This window comes from Bos taurus, chromosome 28 (assembly GCF_002263795.3).
Source record: "Bos taurus isolate L1 Dominette 01449 registration number 42190680 breed Hereford chromosome 28, ARS-UCD2.0, whole genome shotgun sequence".
Classification (NCBI taxonomy): domain Eukaryota; kingdom Metazoa; phylum Chordata; class Mammalia; order Artiodactyla; family Bovidae; genus Bos; species Bos taurus.
Window position 1 is genome coordinate 26,539,951 of NC_037355.1, and position 23,764 is coordinate 26,563,714.

The 23,764-nt window shown below is 45.7% G+C and overlaps 1 protein-coding gene across 2 annotated transcripts in view; it reads right to left on the bottom strand.

Moving 5' to 3' along the window:
- Nucleotides 1-23,764, bottom strand: part of LRRC20 (leucine rich repeat containing 20) — a 70,435-nt gene that overhangs the window by 32,721 nt on the left and 13,950 nt on the right. For both annotated transcript variants that reach the window (XM_059882525.1, NM_001100387.1), the window contains one exon: nucleotides 943-1,092. In XM_059882525.1, the coding sequence (XP_059738508.1) occupies nucleotides 943-1,092 (150 nt within the window). The remainder of the gene's footprint in view (nucleotides 1-942; nucleotides 1,093-23,764) is intronic.

Consider the following 23,764-nt stretch of genomic DNA (forward strand, 5'->3'; position numbering starts at 1 on the left):
TGTGTCTGCACCCAGCCCAGGTCCCGCCTGTAGCTTTCTCCCGAGCCACTGTCCAAGCTGCTTTCTGTCTCTGGCCCAGGTTTGCCAATTCATGCTTCCCTCTCCTCTCTGGGCTCCGCCAGAGTCCACATCTCCTAAGGGAAGCTGCAGGAAATAGGCTGTTCAGGTCCCTCAGATTCCATCAGCAGCATTTTACATACTGGTTTCTCTAAACAGACTCTAAGACCCCTTTCATGCCCCTAACAGATAGAGAATTCCAGAAGGCAGGAATCACCTCTTCTGTGCCCTTCCCAATTCTCTCTCCCACCCCACCATTTCACAAACACACACCAAGCCCCCAGGCTGCAGTTCCACCCCACAGGTCACTGGGCTGAGCAGCAGTGAACTCCCGCAGAAGGATGAAGGAGCAGGGAGTGGACACGCAGTGGCCACTGCATTCTGCTCCTCCATCTGGAGGAGAAATTTCATATGCATCATAACGCCCACCTGTCAGCCTCCTGCTCATCTCTCTGCCAAGCACCCAAGTCCACTTGCTCTGCGTGTGCACAGCAGAGAAAACAACATCCCTGACATGTCACTCCTGAACTGAAAAAGCAACATGGGAAAACAGTGCTAGATTGGCAGGGTGCAGAAGGGGGCTTGTTAACAAGTCTACCGAGAAAAAACTACTCCAGAGCTGCAAGACCCCAAATACCCTGCTGGTCTATTCAAAACAAAAGAATCACTCCAGGACCCACAGCCTTAACCATGAGTCAATCTGATTCACAGCCAGCTAGAGGTAGGGGAGATATCCAGGCTGCAGGGAGGACACGGGTCCACCCTTAAAGGCCCTCCTTGGGAACTGTTTCCTGAGACCAGCTGACCAGGGGACCAGCCCTGGTGACAGTTCCCAGAGAGGGTCGGAGCCTTCAGGGTAAGAGCCAGAATGCCCTCCCGGCCTACCTCGGAGCTGACAGAACGTGGTCATGAACTTGCTGGTGAGGGCCTTGAGCTCGTTGTTGGCCAGCGTGATGAGGTGAATCTGGTCAGTGACATTTCGCAGGACCTTGTAGATGCCGACGGGGAAGGAAACCAGCTTGCACTCGGCCAGGTCTGCAGTCAAAGGACAAAGACCAGAGTTAGCAGCCACAGTTGACCACAGACTTGCCCCCAACCCCAAAGACCCTGACCCTGTCTCTCCTACTGCCTCCCTTCTCCCCCACCCATCTTCCCTGTGCCAGGCTCGAGACCTTCTCCTCTTTCCTCCAAGAGCCTTCGTTACCATTCACAACACTTGTCCCCATATAGCGCCCTGAGCTTAGGGCTGATTCTAGCACATTCTCTAATAGCACAGCCTGCTAGCCAGAACGCAGAAGGCAGAGCTCTGCCAGCACACCAATGACCAGGCCACATGGCCGTGTGCCTGAGGCCCTGCAGGACCCACATGTCCCTCCGGGATCATCAGACTCGACAGCGAAGTCACAGTCTTAAGAGTGCTTTATAACAGTCTACTTCTGTGAAAAGAGGCAATTCACACAGACTTTGTGGTTTGACCTTCTTCCCTGTCCTGTCACTCTGAAAATAGGTCTGTCCAAGAGGCAGCAGGGAAGCCTCTCTGAAGAACAGTCTGGTAGTTCTTTGAATGGTTAAACCTAGTTAGCACATGACCCAGCAATTCCACTCCTGGGTGTATATCTGGGAAAGATGAAACCATGTGTCCACACAAAACAGTACACATATTCACAGCAGCATTACTCATGGTGTTGTTGTCCAGTTGCTAAATCATGTCTGACTCTTTGCGACCCCAGGGACTGCATCACACCAGGCTCGCCTGTCCTTCACTAACAGTGTGCTCAAACTCATGTCCATTGAGACAGTGATACTATCTAACCATCTGATCCTCGCATTATTCATAATAGCCAAAAAATGGAAACAACTCATGTGTCCATCCACAGATGAACAGATAAAATGTGGTATATTCATTGTGTTTGGCGGGCTTCCCTGGTGGCTCAGAGGGTAAAGCGTCTGCCAACAAAGTGGAAGACCCGGGTTTGATCCCTGGGTTGGGAAGATTCCCTGGAGAAGGAAATGGCAACCCACTCCAGTACTCTTGCCTGGAAAATCCCATGGATGGAGAAGCCTGTGGGCTATTGTAGGCTACAGTCTATGGGGTCGCAAAGAGTCAGACATGACTGAGCGACTTCACTTTCACTTTCATTTTGTTTGGCAACAGAAAGGAATAAAATACTAATATATACTGTTGTTGTTTAGTCGCTAAATCATATCTGACTCTTTGCGACCCCAGGGACTGTAGCTCACCAGGCTCCTCTGTCCATGGGATTTCCCAAGCAAGAATACTAGAGTGGGTTGCCATTTCCTTCTCCAGGGATATTCCTGATCCAGGGGTTGAACCCGCATCTCCTGGTTGTGGGGGAGGATTCTTTACCATTAAGCCATAGATGGGCCTTAAAAACACAATGGTAAGTCAAAGAAGCCAATCACCAAGGACAATATGCTGTATAAGGCCATTTACATGAAAGGTCCAGAACAGGCAAATGTAAAGACGGGATGTAGATTATTGGTTACCCAGGGCTGGGGGTACTGAGGGGTGAGGGGTTTCTTTGCAGGGGTATGTTCTACAATTGAATGCGGTGAGAGTTTCACACTGAATATACTCAAACCACTGAACTGTATACCTTAAACGGATGGACTATATGGTATGTGAATTATATCTCAATAAAGCTGTTTCATATATACGGCAGCAGAGAGACATTGACAGTATGGAGCCTCGGAAATTAGTTGTCCAGCTCATCTAAGTCACTTACCTTTGCTGAGCCTCAGTTTTCCCATCTTTAAAATGGGGGCATCATTGTCTACCTAGTAAGGCTGTCAGGAAAAGTAAATATCATTGAAAGTACTCAGTGGGGCTTTCCTGGTGGCTCAGTGGTAAAGAATTCACCTGCCAAAGCAGGAGACACAAGTTGCATCCCTGACCTGAGAAGATCCCACCTGCCACAGAGCAACTAAGCCCGTGCCCCACAACTCAAGACTGTACTCTAGGGCCTGGGAGCTGTAACTGCTGAGCCCACATGCCACAACTACTGAAGCTGGTGCACCCTGGAGCCTGTGCTCAGCAACAAGAGAGGCACCACAAAGAGGCCTGTGCACTGCAGCTGGAGAGTAGACCCCACTCATCGCAACTAGAGAAAAGCCTTTGGAGCAGTGAAGACCCAGCACAGCCAAAAATAAATAAAATGACATTTTAATACAGTACTCAATATACTAACCAAGTGCCTAGCAGACAAATAGTGGGGCTACTACAAATGTTTCCCTACTCACCTTCTACTTTGCCCTCCCCTTCACATCCTACCCACACTGCTCCATGCTTCAAGGCCAGGTCCCACCTCTTCTAGAAGTCTTTCTGGAGACCCGCATTACTGGTGATTGCCCCCAGTGCCAGGAGCACTCACTGACTCAGACAGCACTGATCCATCCCTCAGCACACTGTGGTCTTTTCCCTCAAGAGGCCAGACTTCCCCAGGACTCTAAGCCTTTGAAGCTTGTTCCAAAATTAATACACAAAATTCAATAACATTCCTATATGCCAACAATAAAAAACAGCTTTTAAAGATCTTATTCTGTGAAGAAAGTCAGACAGAGAACAAATCTTTCTCAGTTATATAAGAGTATGATATCACTTATATGTGGAATTTTAAAAAACGGTACAACTAATCGTATTTACAAAACAGAAATAGAGTCACAGATGTAGAAAACAATCTTATGGCCATGGGGTGAGGGGCGTGGAGAAGAGGGATAAATTGAGATTGGGATTGACATATACACACTACTATATGTAAAACATATAATTAATAAGGACCTACTGAATAGCATAGAGAATTCTACTCAGTACTCTGTAAGGGCTTATATGGGGAAAGAATCTGAAAAAGAGTGGATATATGTTCATACATAACTGACTCACTTTGCAGTACAGCAGAAACTAACACAACATCATAAATCAACTATACTCCAATAAAATTTTTTTAATTCATATTTTAAAGTATGCTAAAGAGGAGAAGACAGGGAGAAAGGAAGAAAGGGAGGGAGGGAAGAAGGAAAGAAGAAAGAAAAGATCCTATTTTAAACAGCAGCAATAATGCAAAGTCTATTTAGTTCAGTTTAGTTCAGTTGCTCAGTTGTGTCCGACTCCCTGCAACCCCATGAATCGCAGCACACCAGGCCTCCCTGTCCATCACCAACTCCGGGAGTCCACCCAAACTCATGTCCATCAAGTCGGTGATGCCATCCAGCCATCTCATCCTCTGTCGTCCCCTTCTCCTCCTGCCCCCAATCCCTCTCAGCAACAGGGTCTTTTCCAATGAGTCAACTCTTCGCATGAGGTGGCCAAAGTACTGGAGTTTCAGCTTCAGCATCAGTCCTTCCAATGAACACCCAGGACTGATCTCCTTTAGGATGGACTGGTTGGATCTCCTTACAGTCCAAGGGACTCTCAAGAGTCTTCTCCAACACCACAGTTCAAAAGCATCAATTCTTCGGCGCTCAGCTTTCTTCACAGTCCAACTCTCACATCCATACATGACCACTGGAAAAACCGTCTAGACAGACTTTTGTTGGCAAAGTAGACAGACTTTTGTTGGCAAAGTAATGTCTCTGCTTATGAATATGCTATCTAGGTTGGTCATAACTTTCCTTCCAAGGAGTAAGCGTCTTTTAATTTCGTGGCTGCAATCACCATCTGCAGTGATTTGGGAGCCCCCAAAAATAAAGTCTGATACTGTTTCTACTGTTTCCCTATCTATTTGCCATGAAGTGATGGGACCAGATGCCATGATCTTAGTTTTCTGAATGCTGAGCTTTAAGCCAACATTTCCACTCTCCTCTTTCACTTTCATCAAGAGGCTTTTTAGTTCCTCTTCACTTTCTGCCATAAGGGTGGTGTTGTCTGCATATCTGATAGAAATAATCAAAACTGAAGCCCTTCACCCTTACCTGCCTCACAGAATGTCTACTCTGACTCTAATAGCAGCTCCAGTGTCACCTCCTCCACAAAGCCTTCCCTGACAACCCTAAGCTCCAGTCCATGAGTCTTATATGGTGTGAAAGAGACCTCTTCACCCGGTACTGTATTAACTTACTTTCCCAGTGGAGTAGGAAGACCCCCAGAGAACATTACCAGCAGAGGTGGGCCAGGCTCAATGGGCAGGACAGAGTTACTGGTGACCGCACTGAGCTGGTCTGAGAAAAGAAAGGGGACGAATGGGGGTAAGGGCAAAAACCCAAAAGACCGAGGAACCAGAGAGGTAGGACATCCCATTAAGTGTCTTTAGGGACTCCCCTGGTGGTCCAGTGGTTGGGACTCTGCACTTCCACTGCTGGGGGCCCAGGTTCAATCACTGGTCAAGGAACTAAGATCCCGCAAGCCCCGAGGCTCAATAAAAAAAAATTTTTTTTAAGTGCCTTTACTGTTTCCTCTGGTCCAGGGCTATGCTAGGTGACCCTAGCCTGGCTGCTGTCCAATGTCAGGAACCTCTTCTTAGATTAGTGAGATGGGGTTTGCAGAAGAGAGTGCAAAGTCTTACAGGGAGGAATGAATGCCAGAGGTCAGACTTTCAGTAAAAAGAGATTGAGGACTGGATCAGCCCTGCAGGCTCAAACTTTGGGGCAAGTTGAGGATTCTAGAAAAAGCAAACCTTTCCAAACAATGAGCCCCCTAGTACTTTGTGCCAGATGCTCAAAGGTCTAGAAAGGTTTCTTGTAGTTATAAATCATAACAGCCCCTGTGGATAAAATCAATGGATCTCAGACCTGCTGAGAACAACAAGGAAAGTGTCAGAAGCTTTCCCTTTAAAACAAAGAGCAAAATAAAGATGCCTCCCATCATCAGTATCCCTAAATATGGTCATAGACATTCTGGCCAAAGAAATAGAAAGCATAAACATCAGAAACAGATAAAATGATGATTATGTGTATATGAAATGACTGCATAACCTCAACAAAGCAGTCATCTGACAAGGTACACAAATTAAAAAGATCTCAGCAAAATGGCTAATCAAACTAAACATGCAAAGTTCAATAATATCCCTAAATGCCTACAGTAAATATAGTTTTAAGGATCCTATTCCAAACAGAAATGTAATATAAAATATAGAGCTCAAAAATACAGAAAAATAAAAAAATTTTAAATAATAAAACAAAATATAGAGCTAATCATAATGGAAAATACATTTGACCAATATTAAGAAAAGTAGGAAAGTTCACAAATATATTTTTTAAAATAGGTTTGTACATTGAAGATATATAACATTCATTGACAACAAGTAAAAATACTGTAATAATGGTGATTTTTTTTAAGAAGTTAAATTATAGGTTGTTTAATGCAATTCTGACTCAAATTCCCAAAAGTTTTTTTTTTTTTTAACTTGATGAAATGGTTTTAAATCTCAACTAGGGAATAAGCAAGCAAAACTCTCTAAAAGAGAAAAAGTAGGGAGATAATCAATTTTATAAGGCTGCAGGGATTAAAACAGAGGGCAATAGGAAAAAAGATCATATAAAGAAAATCTACAGGCCAGAAAATACAGCCCCTAATTTCAGTTCAGTTTAGCTCAGTTGCTCAGTTGTGTCCGACTCTTGCGACCCCATGGACAACAGCACGCCAGGCCTCCCTGTCCATCACCAACTCCCGGAGTTTACCCAAACTCATGTCCATGGAGTCAGTGATGCCATCCAGCCATCTCATCCTCTGTCATCCCCTTCTCCTCCTGCCCTCAATCTTTCCCAGCATCAGGGTCTTTTCAAATGAGTCGGCTCTTCGAATCAGGTTGCCAAAGTATTGGAGTTTCAGCTTCAGCATCAGTCCTTCCAATGAACACTCAGGACTGATCTCCTTTAGGATGGACTGGTTGGATCTCCTTGCAGTCCAAGGGACTCTCAAGAGTCTTCTCCAGCACCACAGTTCAAAAGCATCAATTCTTCAGCTCTCAGCTTTCTTCACAGTCCAACTCTCACATCCATACATGACCACTGGAAAAACCATAGTCTTGACTAGACAGACCTTTGTTGGCAAAGTAATGTCTCTGCTTTTGAATATGCTGTCTAGTTTGGTCATAACTTTCCTTCCAAGGAGTATGCGTCTTTTAATTTCATGGCTGCAGTCACCATCTGCAGTGATTTTGGAGCCCCCTAAAAAAGTCAGCCACTGTTTCCCCATCTATTTGCCATGAAGTGATGGGACCAGATGCCATGATCTTAATTTTCTGAATGTTGAGCTTTAAGCCAACTTTTTCACTCTCCTCTTTCACTTTCATCAAGAGGCTCTTTAGTTCTTCTTCACTTTCTGCCATAAGGGTGGTGTCATCTGCATATCTGAAGTTATTGATATTTCTCCCAGCAGTCTTGACTCTAGCTTGTGCTTCCTCCAGCCCAGTGTTTCTCATGATGTACTCTGCATATAAGTTAAATAAGCAGGGTGACAATATACAGCCTTGACATACTCCTTTCCTGATTTGGAATCAGTCTGTTGATCTATGTCTAGTTCTAACTGTCGCTTCCTGACATGCATACAGATTTCTCAAGAGGCAGGTCAGGTGGTCTGGTATTCCCATCTCTTTCAGAATTTTCCACAGTTTTTTGTGATCTACACAGTCAAAGACTTTGGCATAGTCAATAAAGCAGAAATAGATGTTTTTCTGGAACTCTCTTGCTTTTTCGATGATCCAGTGGATGTTGGCAATTTGATCTCTTTCATAATTTAATAAGTGCTAAATGAGGCCTCACAAATAAATTAGGGAAGAAAAGGATTAATAACTGATGTCAGCCTAGCCAATGAATAATTCTGGGAAAATAAGAGAGAGAAAGAGACTCTTAACCTAAGAAAATAGAACTCTAGACAGAATTACATTTTAAATATTTTTAAAAATCAAACCAAAATATCAGAAGTAAACAGACTTTAACATTTATACAGCCCCTTAATTGAGAATGACTTTTTCAACATAGGAGCAATAAAGACTACAAAGAAACAGATTAACAAACCTAACGATAAAAAAATATAACACACCTGGATGCTTAAAAGAAGATAAGGCAAGCAACAGATTGTGTAAAAGGATCTATAAATAGAATAAGTTGTTATCTTGATTATTTTAAATACTCAATATAATTCAATTTAAAAAATTAACCCACCAGATGGTAGACATTCACCAGCGAGAAAATATAATTAGTAAACAAATATATAGCCCCTGATATATGCTGTCAAACTTCTTCCCAGAATATTTACATCAATTTACATATATCCTGGCCAACAAATAAGAGGACCATCAAAAAATCTTTGCTAATATAATCAGTGGAAATTATATCCTTTGCTGTCATAAGGAGACTGTTTACCTTTTATGATAAATTAACCATTTTTATTTCCTTGATGGAATATCTTGCTTGGATCTCTGGCTGTTTTTCTACTTGGAGTTCTGGCATTCCACATGCCTCACACCCTCTCCAGGTGTTAGTAGAGCTCCCTAAATAATATTATCAACCTACATCTGTGCATTGGTTTTCTTATTTAATAGTTCATATTACAGCATTTAGGTGTTTTTTTAAAAACAGAATATAAAAATTATGCGCACACAGTAATTTCAAGTATGTGCAAAAGTATACATGCCTGGGAAAGAAGACAGAAAGAAAATCTAAGCAGAATGTTAAATAGTTATTATAAAGGATTAGAGCAATTTATTACTATTTATAGTCCTGCTGTTTATTTCATATAAAATAAGTACCACTATTTATTTGCATAAAAATATTTTCAGTATGTACAGTGATACTCTACCTTTAAAATTGAAAAATAAATGCATCATAAAAATAACTTTTTTTGGAAAAAATAACCTGGCATATTCAAGGATAAACTGAAGCCAGCCAGCTCTTTAAAATCCAAGAAACAGAGAAGGCAGACCCATGAAAAAAAGACAGTAGCTCTTTGTCCTGGACTGAAGTAGAAGTTATGAGATGGAGCTTTCAGGACTTGAGTACTACTCAAAGAAACATACACGACACCCTGCTCTCCTAAGTGGGGACAGAAAATGTTCTCAATGAAGGCAGAAAAGCCACAAAGCCTCTCAACTTATTCCCAAGAATGCTCAAAGCAGCTGTCTTCCCAAGAAGATGAAACGCCCAACCCATAGCCTCGTTCCTCCCACCTGGACTGTCCACATGACATCCCACCGCACACCACCCTACTCTCCCACTCCCCAGCGCAAGCAACACGTGACCTCTGCAGCTTCACTTGCCCACGAATAGTCACAGAAGCATATGGCCTGGCCCCTGAGGGGTGCCGAGGGCCTGGGTGCACCCACACCTGCTGCTTTCATTTATCCTCTGCAAACAGCTATCCAGGCCGTCCTGTGTGCCAGGCACCACTCCGCAGCGTGCCCTGTGGCTTCCCTGTGATTATTTTGTTCCTGGGGACTCTGTCTGTTTCCCTCCATCCTTTGGTGCATAGGGAGGAGGGTACACCACAATGCTCCTACTCAGAACAGTCTAGTTGCCTTTAATGGTAAAGGCCCCCAAGAATACCTGCAAAGAGCCCTGCTGGGATGTGATGCAAACACCCTCTCCAGGCCATGTTACCAGCCACTAACATGGCCCCTGAAGTCCCCTCCCCTGTGGGGAGGAGAGGCCTATGATCTCGGGCACAGCTCTCCATGGTCACTGGGACAAGAGTATGGAGATCCAGGTACCCAGATATGTGGGAGCAAGTCGCAGCCTTGCCTGGTCACCTTGCCATCTGTACAGAAGATGCAAAACACCTCATGTCCATTCCCTGGGGGTGGGGATATTAACCATAAATAGTAGCACTCACTATTTCATATAAGCTAGGTTGGCAGACCTATCCTTTCTGTGCACATGAGGAAAATACAACTACTTGCCCAAGGTCATTCAGCTAAAATTAGTGTAAGATTTGGATGCGGCTTGATCAGGCAGCCAGGGGTCCTAACCATTTTGCTATCCTGCCCTGCTGAGTCAAGAGTGTGCCCAGGTGTCTGGTTCTAGGCCAGAGAAAGGGGAGTCCCTGCTGAGCAGCTCAGTGGGAAACCAGGGCCTTGGCTACACACTCCTGTAGGACTTTCCCACTTAGCACCCACAATCCAGGGATAGAGGCCTCGCAGCCTTCTTCATGAGCCTTCTGTCCTCAGGAACTTCTTCTCCAGGTCTAATTCAGAGGATGGGCACCCTTTATACCTACTATGCCTGTGTGAGGTAGAGACAAGCCCTGGGTTGAGTCAAGTTCAGTGTTCACAGGGGCATACAGCATGACTTCCAGAAAACACCGCCAGGATACAGCTGGGGGCCAAGTCCCACTAAGGGAAGAGGACCAGGGAAAAGAAGTGCCAGGCTGGAGACAGGCGAGTCGTCCTCCAGGAGGCACAGGAGGTCACCAAGAGTCCCATTCTCTATGAGTGCTCAGAGCTGGCAGGATGGGGGCTAGCTCAGCAGCCATAAGGAAAAGGCTCCAGGTGAGGAAGTGAGTGCAACATCATGGGGAGATCAGGCAGGGTTACCACTGAGAGGACTCCCGAACCAGATGGAGGCCGGGTGATCTCCAAAGTCTCATTCAACCAAAAGAAAACAAGCAGAGCTACTTGTATTAACTATATGCCAGGCACAGTAGTAGGCCCTTTTTACGTACTAATGCCTTACATTCCCATAACAACCCTAAGTTACCCTCACAGGTGGAAAATGAGGTCTGTGGCGATAGGTGAATTGTTTAAGGTCATTTCAGGGAGATGATGTAGAGTACAAAGACCTGGAAAGCAAAGATTCCTGCAAGGTGATCAACTTGTCTTAGTTTGCCCAAGATGTCGCCAGTTTTAGTACCGAAAGCCTGACAGCCTGGTGGACCCCTCCTTAATTGCAGATGACAACTGGTCACCCTAAATTCAGCTGCACGCTGACAGATGAGAGGTTACCAGAATTAGAGAGGAGCAGGGAAGGTAACCCAGCGTGAGCAAAGACCTTCATTTCTCTGGAGCTCGACCTTTGAGCCCCGCCTCCTCCTGTAACTTCCTAGAGCTCAGGAGATAGGAAGGTTCATCTCGAAAGCATTTCAGGCTCCTTAGCGGTGCATACAATCCCACAGACACCATCAGGGGCTCGGGAATACTAACAACGGGGTCCTCCATCAACATCTGAATGGCAGCCGGATGCAAGTGTGCCTGTTCTCAGAACCCTTGTCACTGATACCTGAACCACAGTGGAGAACAGAGACCTTTAGGCAGGAGGCACTGTAATAGACACAAGGCATAATTAGCCTCATAATTGTAACTATCCCTGGAAGAAAGTCAAACTGCATGTCTCCAAATCTCTAATTAGGATAGCGTTTTGTGTTAATAAAGAACCTTTTTAACTCAAAATGCGTGGGTCCTTCATTAAAGGTTATCCTGTAAATTCTAATGAAGTAACTACTGGGCAAAACAAGCAAAATCCTAGCAGTACACAGAACACTGTGTGGGAAATCAGGAGGGCGGAGTCAAGCTGGTATTGTTCCTTAGAAACTCAGAACTGACCCAGCTCAGTCCCTGCTGAGAGGTGGGCCTGGTGACAGGACCCCGTGGTGGGAGCAGAGAGGGTAACCAAGTCACAGGGCCTGAGGAGGAAGTGTCAGGGACTCAGGCCGGCAGGTGCACAGGCTCCTCAGCCCGATCCAGAAACAAGACTCCCCAGGCTGTAGAAGGAAAACCGCCACCAGTGTGACCAGTCCCACCCAGGGTATCTTTTTTTCACAAAATACCTCTTTTCACAAAGTCTTTTTTCCTAGAATCTTTTTTTCAGGATTAGAAGGTTGAAGGTCATTTTAACCCATGTTTTCCAAACTTCCCATTTGGAGAGGTGGGTCCTAGAAACCTACCCTTGAGATTCTGTCTCAGTGGGTCTAGAATGGCAGCAAGGAATTTGTTTTTTAACAAGTATTCCTAGGTGACTGTTACCAATAAGCAAACTTGGGAAATACTGAGTAACGCAGCCTTCCAACTCAGAACTGAATTTCTCTTACTGTCTCCACAGAGTTCTTCTTGAATGCCTTTGATGATGGGGCACTCACCTCCCTTTCACAGAATGGCTTTAACTGTTAGAGACTTCTTTCATGAACTGTATGGTAACTATTACTCTGCCACTACCTAGCGGTCCTTCTGCCTTCTTGGATTACATATAGCTATCTGCCCCCAAGTGATAATGCGTTATATACATGAGGATGAAGGACATGATAAGCTTTTCTCCAGACAAAACAGCCAGAAACCTCAATCCCCATGGTTTTCACTGCTCCCTTCAGAGTCAGGACTGGCCCAGCTCAGACCCTGCCAAAGCCAGAACTGACTCCTGCAGGCTTTCAGTCTGTAACACATGACCACAGCCACCACTCACTGGCACCAGCTGTATAACTTCTCAGGGCCTCAGACCTACAATCTCATCTACTCCTCACAAGTACTCTGTAAGGTCAGTTCTATACTTACTCCCATTAACAGAGGAAGAAACAGAGTCATGGAGAAGTTAAAGACTGGATTGTTCAAGGTTGCATGACTTATTCAAGGTCACCCAGTTAATTAAACAATAATTAACATTCATAAAGGGCTTCCTACATGCAAGCCACTTAGCACTGTCCTTTAAATTTTTTTATTTTTTATTGAGTTTTAGTTGATGTACAATATTTTATGTTTCAAGTGTATAATATAGTGATTCACAATTTTTAAAGGTTATATTCTATCTGTATTTATAAAGTATTGGCTATATTCCCTGTGCTATACAATACATCCTTGTAGCTTATTTATTTCATCCAGAGTAGTTTGCACCTCTTAATTCACTACCCCTATCTTTTCCTTCCCAGCTTCCCATTCTCCACTGGTAACCACTAGTTTGTTCTCTGTATCTGTCAGTCTGGTTTATTTGGTGTTGTTATATTCATTGAAAAAAAGAAAGTGAAAGTCACTCAGTCGTGCCTGACTCTGCAACCCCAGACTATACAGTCCATGGAATTCTCCACGCCAGAATACTGGAGTGGGTAGCCTTTCCCTTCTCCAGGGGATCGTCCCAACCCAGGGATTGAACCCAGGTCTCTGGCATTGCGGGCAGATTCTTTACTCTCTGAGCCACAAGAGAAGCCCAAGAATACTGGAGTGGGTAGCCTATTCCTTCTCCAGAGGATCTTCCCAATCCAGGAATTGAACTGGGGTCTCCTGCACTGCAGGCGGATTCTCTACCAACTGAGCTATCAGGGAAGCCCATATATTCATTAGTTTATTTTATTGATTTTTTTTTTGATTCCACATATAAGCAGTATCATACAAAAGCATGTCTTTCTCTGACTTATTTCACAAAGCATAATACTCTCCAAGACTATCCATGTTGCAAATGGCAAAATTTCATCCTCTTTTATGGTTAAGTGGTATTATATTAACTATCTGGGGGAGATGGTTGTTTCTATCTACTCATTTTTTTTTTCAGTATTTCATCTCATTTTACTTTTTATTATTTTTTTTTTGGAGTATATTGCTTTATAAAGTTGTTAGTCTCTGTTGTACAATGATTTGAACCAGCTATATGTATACATGTATCCCCTGCCTCTTGGGCCTCCCTCCCCAGCCCCATCCTACCCATCTAGGTCATCCCAGAGCACTGATGATGAGCACCCTGTGCTATGCAGCAGCTTCCCACTCGCTATTTTACACATAGTAGGGCATACATGTCAGTCCCAATCTCCCAATTGGTCCCACTCTCCCCTTCCCCTGCCCCATGTCCCATATTAACTCAATCCTCACAACAGCTCCATGAGATAGGAACTATTATCACCATCTCTGTTTTCAGAAGAAGAATCTGAGACACACGCCTGTGGCCTTGGTTAGTACGTGGCATAGCCGGCCCTGAGCTAGTACACCGCTATGTACACAGCCTCCCCAGGATATGTAACTGTCACTTAGGATGGTCAGCTGCTCAGAAACAAGAGATTTTGAGCTCCAATGAGCAGACAGATCTTACAAGATTTACAATGGATTGCTATGGACATTGGTATATTACAGTTACCATGGAGCTATATTAAGGAGGCTTAGAGTTGAAAGAGCTGGTGAAAGAATTATCCAGTGCCTGGATGTGTCACTCAGTTGGCTCTGGGACCTCAGACAAGACCCTTTGGTTCTTATGCCCTTGGTATGCATCTCAGGTACATGCTGAGGTTGGAGCTGATCAACTCTGAGACCCCTCACGGCTGCCATTGTGAAATCTAGCTGGTAGTTGTCAGACTTGGCGACACACTGAGCCAGTCACCAGGGGAGCTTTACAGACTCTTGATATCTTAGTCACACTCGCAGAGATTTTAACTTAAACAGTGTGAGCTGGGGCTTGGGAATCAGGGGTTCTCAAGCTCCCCTGGTGATCCTAACACACAGCCAGGGTAGAGAACTCTGCACTACACCATTATCTCTCAAACTTTACTGTGCTGACAGATTACCCAGGGTTTCTATTAGGATAAGGCTTCTGATGGTGAGGTCTGTGTTGGGACCTGAGATCCTGTATTTCTACCAGGCAGGTCCAAGGACCACTCTCAGTAGCAAGGACTAGTCCAATGCAGTGGTTCTCAAAGTGGGGCCCCTAGACCACAGCATCTCCCCAGAATCCATTGTGAATACACATTCTCAGTCCCCATTCCAGACCTACAGAATCAGAAGCTCTCCGGGCAGGGCCCGGCCATCTGTGTTTGTGTGTGTTTTAAGATGTTTATTTACTATTATTATTATCACTGATCACCTACTGGCGGTTTTTTAATTTTCTTTATTTTTGGTTGTGCTGGGTCTTTACTATAGTTGCGACAAGCGGGGGCTACTCTCCCCTTGCAGTGTGCCAGCTTCTCATTGAGGTGGCTTCTCTTGTGGCAGAGCACAGGCTTCAGTAATTGCGGTGCACAGTAGTTATGGTTCCCAGGCTCTAGAGCATGGGCTTAACAGGTGCAGGGCAAGAGCTTAGCTGCTCGGCGCCATGTGGGATCTTCCCAGATAGGGGATCAAACCTATGTCTCCTGCATTGGTAGGCGGATTCTTTACCACTGAGCCACACCGGGAAGACCCATCTGTGTTTTAACAAGCTCTCCAACTTGAGTTTGAGAATCACCCTGGCTTAGAGAGACTGGGCTGCCCCCAGCTGTTGTTTCCTGGCCCTGATGGATGGTGATGAAGGTGACAACGAAAGCAACTCACAATCACTAAGGGCTGCCTGGTCTCTGCCTGTGCAGGGGCTTTGAGTTTGCTCACATGGGGAACGTTATTTTGCCCTGGGTGCCTCCCACTTCTCATCAGATTGGGGGATTTCAAGACACAGCCACTGTCTCTTCATCCTTCTCTCTTGCTTGTTCATGTTTCTGATTCTGACAGAGGCACAGGTGACCTCTGGTGTAGAAGCAGCTGGGCTGGGCTCAGGAGGCCCACATTCTCGTCCCAGCGCCCCCTGCTATTAGCCGTGGGGTCTCATGGTAAAGGTTTCTCCAGGGGCCTTGTTTTCTCTTCTGTAAATGAGGGTTTAGACCATGGGATCTGGGGACTCTCAACCAGGCTGGAGATTCTGTGATTCTATGAGTCTACTGAACAAAGACTTTTGGCCAGTGCTCCTGTCAAAGAGGAGAGGCTGCAAGCTGCAGCTAAGTGTTCCAGAATTGTCCGTGCCTTAGAACATGCTGGAACATGTACTATAACAGGGGGATCTGAGGTTCAAGTCACCCAGGCCCATGAGTAGAGAGCTGGGATTTGAACCAAGAAACCCAACTCCAAAAGCCCATGGTCTTTTCACAACATTACATCACATCAGGGTACACCACACCACCCTCTCTCCTACCACGGTCAGAAGACAGTCCTAAAAAAGGTAACATAGGGATTTCCCTGGTGGTCCAGTGGTTAAGACTCCACACTTCCATTGCAGGAGGCACGGGTACAAACCCTGGTCAGGGAACTAAGATTCCACATGCCTCATGGTATGGCCAAAAAAACCCAAAAACCAAAAGTAATATAATAATAGCTTACCCTTATGTGGCACACCTATATGCTTGAGACTTTAAATAGTTGACACAATTTGTCCACTTTAATCTTCACAACAACCCCATGTATTAAGTATTAAGTTCATTCTCATTTCATCATTGTAGAGTGTGTGTTAGTCGCCCAGTCATGTCCGACTCTTTGTAACCCCATGGACTGTAACCTGTCAGGATGCTCTGTCCATGGGATTCTCCAGGCAAGAATACTGGAGTGGGTTGTCATTTCCTCCTCCAGACATCATTGTAGAAACAGGGGCTAAACAGAAGAGCCGCAATGTGACCCCAGGCAGTCTACCCTGAGAGAGCTCAGTTTAGCAGAACAACACATGGGATGATGTGAGGCACTCAAATCAGAGGCCCTCGGTGGCAGCAGACTCTGATTCAGGAGGCTGGTATAGAGAAAACTATATTAAAAAGTAGAGACGTTACTTTGCCAACAAAGGTCCGTCTAGTCAAAGTTGTGGTTTTTCCAGTAGTCCTGTATGGATATGAGAGTTGGACTATAAAGAAAGCTGAGCACCAAAGAATTGATGCTTTTGAACTGTGGTGTTGGAGAAGACTCTTGAGAGTCCCTTTGACTGCAAGGAGATCCAACCAATCCATCCTAAAGGAGATCAGTCCTGAATATTCATTGGAAGGACTGATGTTGAAGCTGAAACTCCAATACTTTGGCCACCTGATGCGAAAAACTGACTCACTGGAAAAGACCCCGATGCTGGGAGGGATTGAAGGCAGGAGGAGAAGGGGATGACAGAGGATGAGATGGTTGGATGCCATCACTGACTCAATGGACATTAGTTTGAGTAGGCTCTGGGAGTTGGTGATGGACAGGGAGGCCTGCCATGCTGCAGTCCAAGGAGATGCAAAGAGTCAGACATAACTGAGCGACTGAACTGAACTTATAAAGAAAACATATTTTTCTGAAACATGAAAATGAAAACTTAGACATGGGCCTGCTAGGAAGAGTCAGCACTCCTTCCAAAAGATCAAACTCCAGCACCTCCACGTGTATCAGGGGCTGGGGCTAGAAGCTGGCATTCTGGCATAAGAAGCAAAGGGCTGCCAGCCTCTGAAACACCATTTGGTCTCTAAAGCTGGGAGGTATGGGATGCGGAGAGCAGGTGAAACAAGTCATCAAGGACTGGCATCAACACACCACTGCACACAATTAGGCTGTATCTTGTTATCTGCACACAGTATTGACAGAGCTAACTAGCTGTAGAAGGTTTAAGACAAAAAGGATCCCTGGACAACTGCCTCCTGGCAAACCCCATTCTCCAGAGACAACTACTTTAGACATTTTCGGGGATTTTGCTGGTGTTTAATTGCCAATCCCTACAGCAGCCTTTTCCTGGCCTTTCCCCATCTGTCTCATGCCACCTGGAAAGGAAAGGTCACAGGAGAGCTCACTGAGTAATCGCAGAAGTCCAGAAAATTCCACTTCAATAGCGGTATACTGGGCCCTGGCAGGGAGTTAGAGAAGGGCAGAAAGGTACTCAGGAAAGGGGTAAGGTGCAAAGCATCTTCTGGGGACAGGGAGAGACCACTGAACCTGAACATAACCATGGGCTTGTTGTTTCTTCTATGTACTTTACAGATCTCTGTATTATGTGATATTTTTACATTACTTCTTACAACTATCCTCAGTTTAAAGAAAGTAACATCCCTAACATCCAGCTACCCATGGGAACAGGCTAAGGAGGCTGGGTTGGTGGAGATCTCTCTTGATGGGGACGGGGGAATGGGGTAAAATCCTGGAGGGCCAAGCCCAGAAGGGCTACCGCAGAGCACAGTCGACAGCCCAACCACAAACACGGCGCACGTGAGACTCTGGAGCTCAGAGGTGCTTTCTCTTGACCTCCTGCAGGAGTCCCAGCCTCTCTGGGACATGATGGGACTGCAGAGTGTCTGCCTCCCAAAACAAAGCTGAGCTTCTGGCCCCCAGCCAATAGCCATCATACCTAACAGTTGGAGATGCTTCAACCACACAAGACGAGCTAGAGAGGTAAAGAAGGAAGAGGTGCCTGAGAGCTCCCTCTTCCTCCAGATCCAAACTGAGGCTTTTCTGGGGCCGAGGCTTTCGTGCTATGGGGTCTCAGGAAAGTTACTTAGCCCCAGCTTCAGTTTCCCCTTCCATAAAGTGAGAAGAAAAATTCACACAAAATCCTCTACATGCATGTTCACAGCAGCACCACTTGCAATAGTAGAAGTAGCTCAAAAAAGTAGAAGTTAGCTCAAATGTATATCAACTGACGAATGGATAAGCAAAAGATGGTAGCTCCATACACTGGAATATCACTTGGCCTTAAAAAGGAATGAAGTACTGATACAACAGGATGAATCTCGGGACTTTCCTGGTGGCTCATTGGGTAAGAATCTGCCTGCCAATGCAGGGAACAAGGGTTCAATCCCTGGTCCGGGAAGATTCCACATGCCGCAGGGCAACCAGGCCTGTGTGCCGCCTCTACTGAGACGGTGCTCTAGAGCCCGCAAGTCACAACCACCAAGCCTACGTGCTGCAGCTACTGAAGCCCGCAAACCTAGAGCCTGTGCTCTGCAACAAGAGAAGCCACTTCAATGAGCAGCCCAAGCGCCGCCACCAAGAGCAGTCCCCGCTCATCCCAACTAGAGAAAAGCCTGCCCATGGCAACGAAGACCCAGCACAGCCAGAAAAAACAAAAAGGATGAACCTCAAAAAAAATTATGTTAAGGAAGGAAACCAATCACAAGAGGCCACATACTGATGACTCTCTTTACATAAAATGTCTAGGATAAGCAAATCTACAGAGACAAAAGGAGACTGGGGGTTGCCAGGGGCTGAGGGAGATCTGAGAAATCTGGAATAATTGCTTAGTGATACAGGGTTCCTTTCTGGGTGATGAATACATTCCAAAATTGATCGAGGCGATGGTTATACAACCTGTGAATATATTAAAAGCCACAGAATGTTACACTTCAAAATGGTGAATTTTGTGATATGTGAATTATCCTTCAACTTAAAAAAAAAACGTGAGGACAAGATGATCTAACTAACCAACAGGGTTGTTCTGAGCATGAAAGAAAATGTCCACAAGGGGCCAAGCACAGCATGGCAGGCAGCGTGTACTCAGTAAACAAGAGAAGCTGTTGCAAGGCTGCAAAGACATTGTTTTGATGTGAGAATTCATTATCAGGAAATGCTTCAGCTCTGTTGTTCCTTGAAGGAGGAAGAAGGCCCCTGGCAGTCACTTATTCCAAAAACCTCATAGCAAAGAGACAACTGTGTGTGTTATTGTGGAATCTGGGACTTGCCAAGACAATTCCTGTTTCTTCCTGGCAAACCAGCTAATTGCTTAAAAAAAAAAATCCTGTATTTAATTAAAACCAAAAGTTAATACCACACAGAATACAACCAAGTGATGCACAGTCACTGACTCGAGATATTAAATTACTTTGTTCAATCAATGACTCATCGCTAACATGCAGAACAAAAGGGGATAGAAACAGGAGCCACACTGATGCCAACAGCATGGCCACCAGCAGCTCTGAGGCCATCACAGCCAGGCTGAGCGGAGGTCAGGTGCTGAGTCAGACTTTGGAGAGGCAGGCCCTGAGGTCTTCTACAAAAACAACAGCAGGCAACACTGACTGAGCATTACCTCATTTGATCCTGACAACAACCTCTGAGGAAGGGCACTACTGTCAGTCCCCTTTTGCAGGTAAGGAAACTAAGGCCCAGAGAGGTTAAGAATGCACTCAAGGTCACACAGTAAGTAACAATGGAGTGCAGCTTGGCTTCCTCTCAAGGACGTCGCCCTGCAGAGCGAGTCTGGAGAACTGGATTCAGATCTGCTGTTGCTCTTAAGTCATCAAATGACCTTGGGCAGGCCGCTCTTGGAGTTTAATATCCTTTTGTATAAAATACAGAGAATGAACTCAGCCCATCTCTCTCCAAGGGTGGGAACATGCAAATCTGGCAACAAAAGAACAGACTTCTCAAGTTGTAATGTGCCCATGGGTCACCTGGAGATCTTGGCCAGGATGCTGGTTCTGAGTCAGGAGGTCTGGGATGAGGCCTAAGGATATGCATCTCTAACAAGCCCCCCCAGGGATGCTGATGCTGCTGGTCCTCAGACCACACTTTGAGAAGGATGTGGATGGTGATCACTGTGCAAATAACAATCAGACACATAGCGAGAAAGTCCGATTTCAATTTCTCAGTCCTCCAGCCCTTGCTGTTCAGTCGCTAAGTCGTGTTCGACTCTTTGCAACCCCATGGACTGCAGCACACCAGGCCTCTCTGTCCTTCACCATCTCCCAGAGTTTGCTCAAACTCGTCCACTGAGTCGGTGATGCCATCCAACCATCTCATCCTCTGTTGTCCCCTTCTCCTCCTGCCCTCAATCTTTTCTAGCATCAGGGTCTTTTCAAATGAGTCAGCTCTTCACATCAGGTGGCCAAAGTATTGGAGTTTCAGCTTCAGCATCAGTCCTTCCAATGAATATTCAGGGTTGATTTCCTTTAGGATTGACTGGTTTGATCTCCTTGCAGTTCAAGGGACTCTCAAGAGTCTTCTCCAGCACCACAATGTGAAAGCATTAATTCCTGGCATTCAGCCTTCTTTATGGTCCAACTCTCACATCCATACACGATTACTGGAAGTCCTTGCTTTACCTCCTCTTTAGTGAGGGAGCAAATTCAAGCCTAACCTAAGATTTCATAACAGTGCTGCATTTTAATATTTGTTTTTATGGTTATCAACTATTAATGAAAAATTATGTTGACTTTTCATTTATAGTAATGACTTAAGTTCTTTTTAAATTAATATATAAGCTAAATTTATTTAAAGAAAACTGTTAATCCTGGCAAAGCAATAAAGCTATCCTTTTCTACTTCATCCTCCCCCAAAAAGAAAGATGTTAAGTAACAATAATCATAGTTTATACTCTTACAGCACTGAGCATACCCTAACCACCATTCTAAACACTCATGTGCATTACACAATTTTCATCTTCACAACTCTAGAAAGCAAGGACCTTTCAAAGATAAGAAAACTGAGACTTAGATCAGACTTAACTTGATCAGAGAGATCAAGTAACGTGTCCGAGGTCACACAGCTAACGAGTGGCTGAGCCAGTCTTGAAACCAAGGCAACTTGACTTGAGAGTCAATCACATTACCCCACCTTTGACTGAGAGTACAGCTGGCCCTCTGTCATGGTCAAAACCATGACCATCACATGTACATGTTTAAAGGCAGGTAAACACTTGTTCCTTGCAGGCAGGGGCAGTGTCCTTTCCCCTCCCAGCCTCCTCAACACCCCCAGTGTCCAGCACATTGCCCAGCCCACAGGAAGAGTCAGTGCATGTCCCAGAATATATTTCCCTGATCTGCATTACTGGCAGAGGAGATCTGACAGTATTCTTACTATAACTAAAGCTGCTGGCTACAGGGCAAGAGCTCACGTGTGCGGTCTGGGCGTCTCCACGGGTGATGAGATGCCGGATGACTCAGCTTGGAGCTGGCTTCTGAGCAGGGCAGAGGACAAGAGGGCTGCAGCTGACAGCAAGGGAGACTGCACTTACCCAACAAAGGCAGTGCCCTGGGCACGGCACAGCAGCCGTTATTGACTGACTAGACTTTAACAATGCCTTTTCTCATCCTCAAACAATCTCTCAGGCTTGACATAATGCTGGAAGGAATGCTTTCTTGGAGCAGTAAGTAGGCTTCCTGAGGTCACAGCTAGACAACCGAATAGACCCAGGAAGTGGCAGCAATTGCCTCCACATGCACAGCATCTGACCCTGCCAAACGCCAGTGCCGGCTGCCAGTTCCAACCCCGCCACAACCACCCACTGCCAGTCCTTGACTTCACTCATCGCCCAGACACAGCTCATGCCATTCCACAGTCTAGAATGCCCTTCCCTCTCCTCTCTGCCTCCAAAGATCCTCCTGCCAGCCCAGCCCCACCTCCTCCAGGAAGGGTGCCCCAGCCTCCTCATCTCCAGCCTCACGACACTGCCTGAGTGCTTAAGCCAGACCATCTTCTCCCAACTGGTAAACATCAGCAGACTTGCCTTCAGGATCCGTGAGTGGTGAACTTGACTGGAGCAGCATGTGTCCGCCTGCCGACGACCCCTCAGGCCCAGCACAGAGCTGGGCAAACACTTTTGGACCTAACTATACACCTCACCACCAGGAAGCTTTGTCATGGGATCCCCCTTTATAAAATGGGGGTTCAAATACCCTTTCAGGGAATGAAGAAAAGAATGAGCTAATATCTGTTGAGGCTTTGAACTCATGGGAAGAACCATCCTGTCAGTGGCAAAGATGTGATTATTCTATTATGGTTTTACAGTTAGCTGAAAGAAACCAGCTCATTAACCCTGAAATCCATCTTGACCATGACCATGGCTGCCTTCTCACTGAGGAATCTCTCTCCCTGCCTCCACACCCCGCCCCTGGCCCTCCGCCCTCATCACCCGAATACCTCTCTCCATTCAAGAACCAGCAGGCCTCCCCAGCCACACAGGATGAACCCAATCTCTGCAGCCTGGCATTCCCACCAAGGGATCCGGGTCCAACCTCCCCTCTCAGGTACCCTGCTTGAGACTCTACTGCCACCCTCCACCTGACCCAAACTGTTTTTGGAAAACTCCCTTTATTTTCCCATCTCTGGATTTCCGCTGCTTTTGTTCCCATTAAATAGAATGTGCTCCCCTATCCTCAAAATCCTTCTTTCCCATCAACACCATGTTACAAGGTCTTGTCTAAATGTCACTTCTCCAAGAAGCCTCTGCCCACGTCCTCACGTGATGGAACTGCTCCTGCCCTTAAGTTCCCATTGTGTGTGTGAGCTTCTGTCAGGGCATCTCGCCTGTGTGTCTTTTGTGGGAATGACTAACATGTATGTCTTACTCTTCCTGGCTGGGTGGAGAGCTCCTTGAGAGCAAGAATTAATGAGATCCCACTGAGGCAGGAGAGGCCAACAGACTCAAGTTCAAACTCCAGCGTAAGATTTGCTGGCTGTGAGAATCCAGGTAAAACCACTGCAGCTCTCCGAGCCTCAGTTTCCCCTTTCTATGAGTGATGTGAAACCACCACCCGTCCAGAGTCGTTGAGAATATCAGATGCAATCATTTATGTGACAAAGATCTCCTGTGTATCTAGCACATGCTAGGGAAAATACAGTGGTGAGCAAGACAGAGTCCCTGGCCTCAAGGAGCTTACACGCCAGTCTGGGGAGAAGAGGGCTAAATACAGTGGCAAATACTGAAAGAATATCAGGCAGTGACACTGCTCTCAAAAAAAATAATAAACTGGTGTAGTGGGAGAGCAGGTAACTGAGACAGAGGCAAGGGCAGCAACCTCATTAGGGTGGTCAAGGAGGGCTTCTTGGAGGAAGTGGCATTTAGCTGAGATAAGAAGTAAAAAGAAGGAGCAGGCCATGCAAAGATCTGGGCAAAGGATGATCCAGGTAGCAAGACCAGCAAGTGTATAGAATAATGCTACATCTGCTATAGCTCAGAAATCAGCCCCCTCCTCTTCCTCTCACCTTTCCATCCTCTGCAGAGCATTACACAGACAGATACACAATGAATACATGTGGCCAAAATGAACTTGACAGAATTATAAAATTCTGGGGACCAACTGGAGCGTGACAAAAATATGCATCCTAACAAAACACAGTCAAGCATGATGAGGCAAATGCCAATTAGGGAGCTCATGATTAAACAGCTC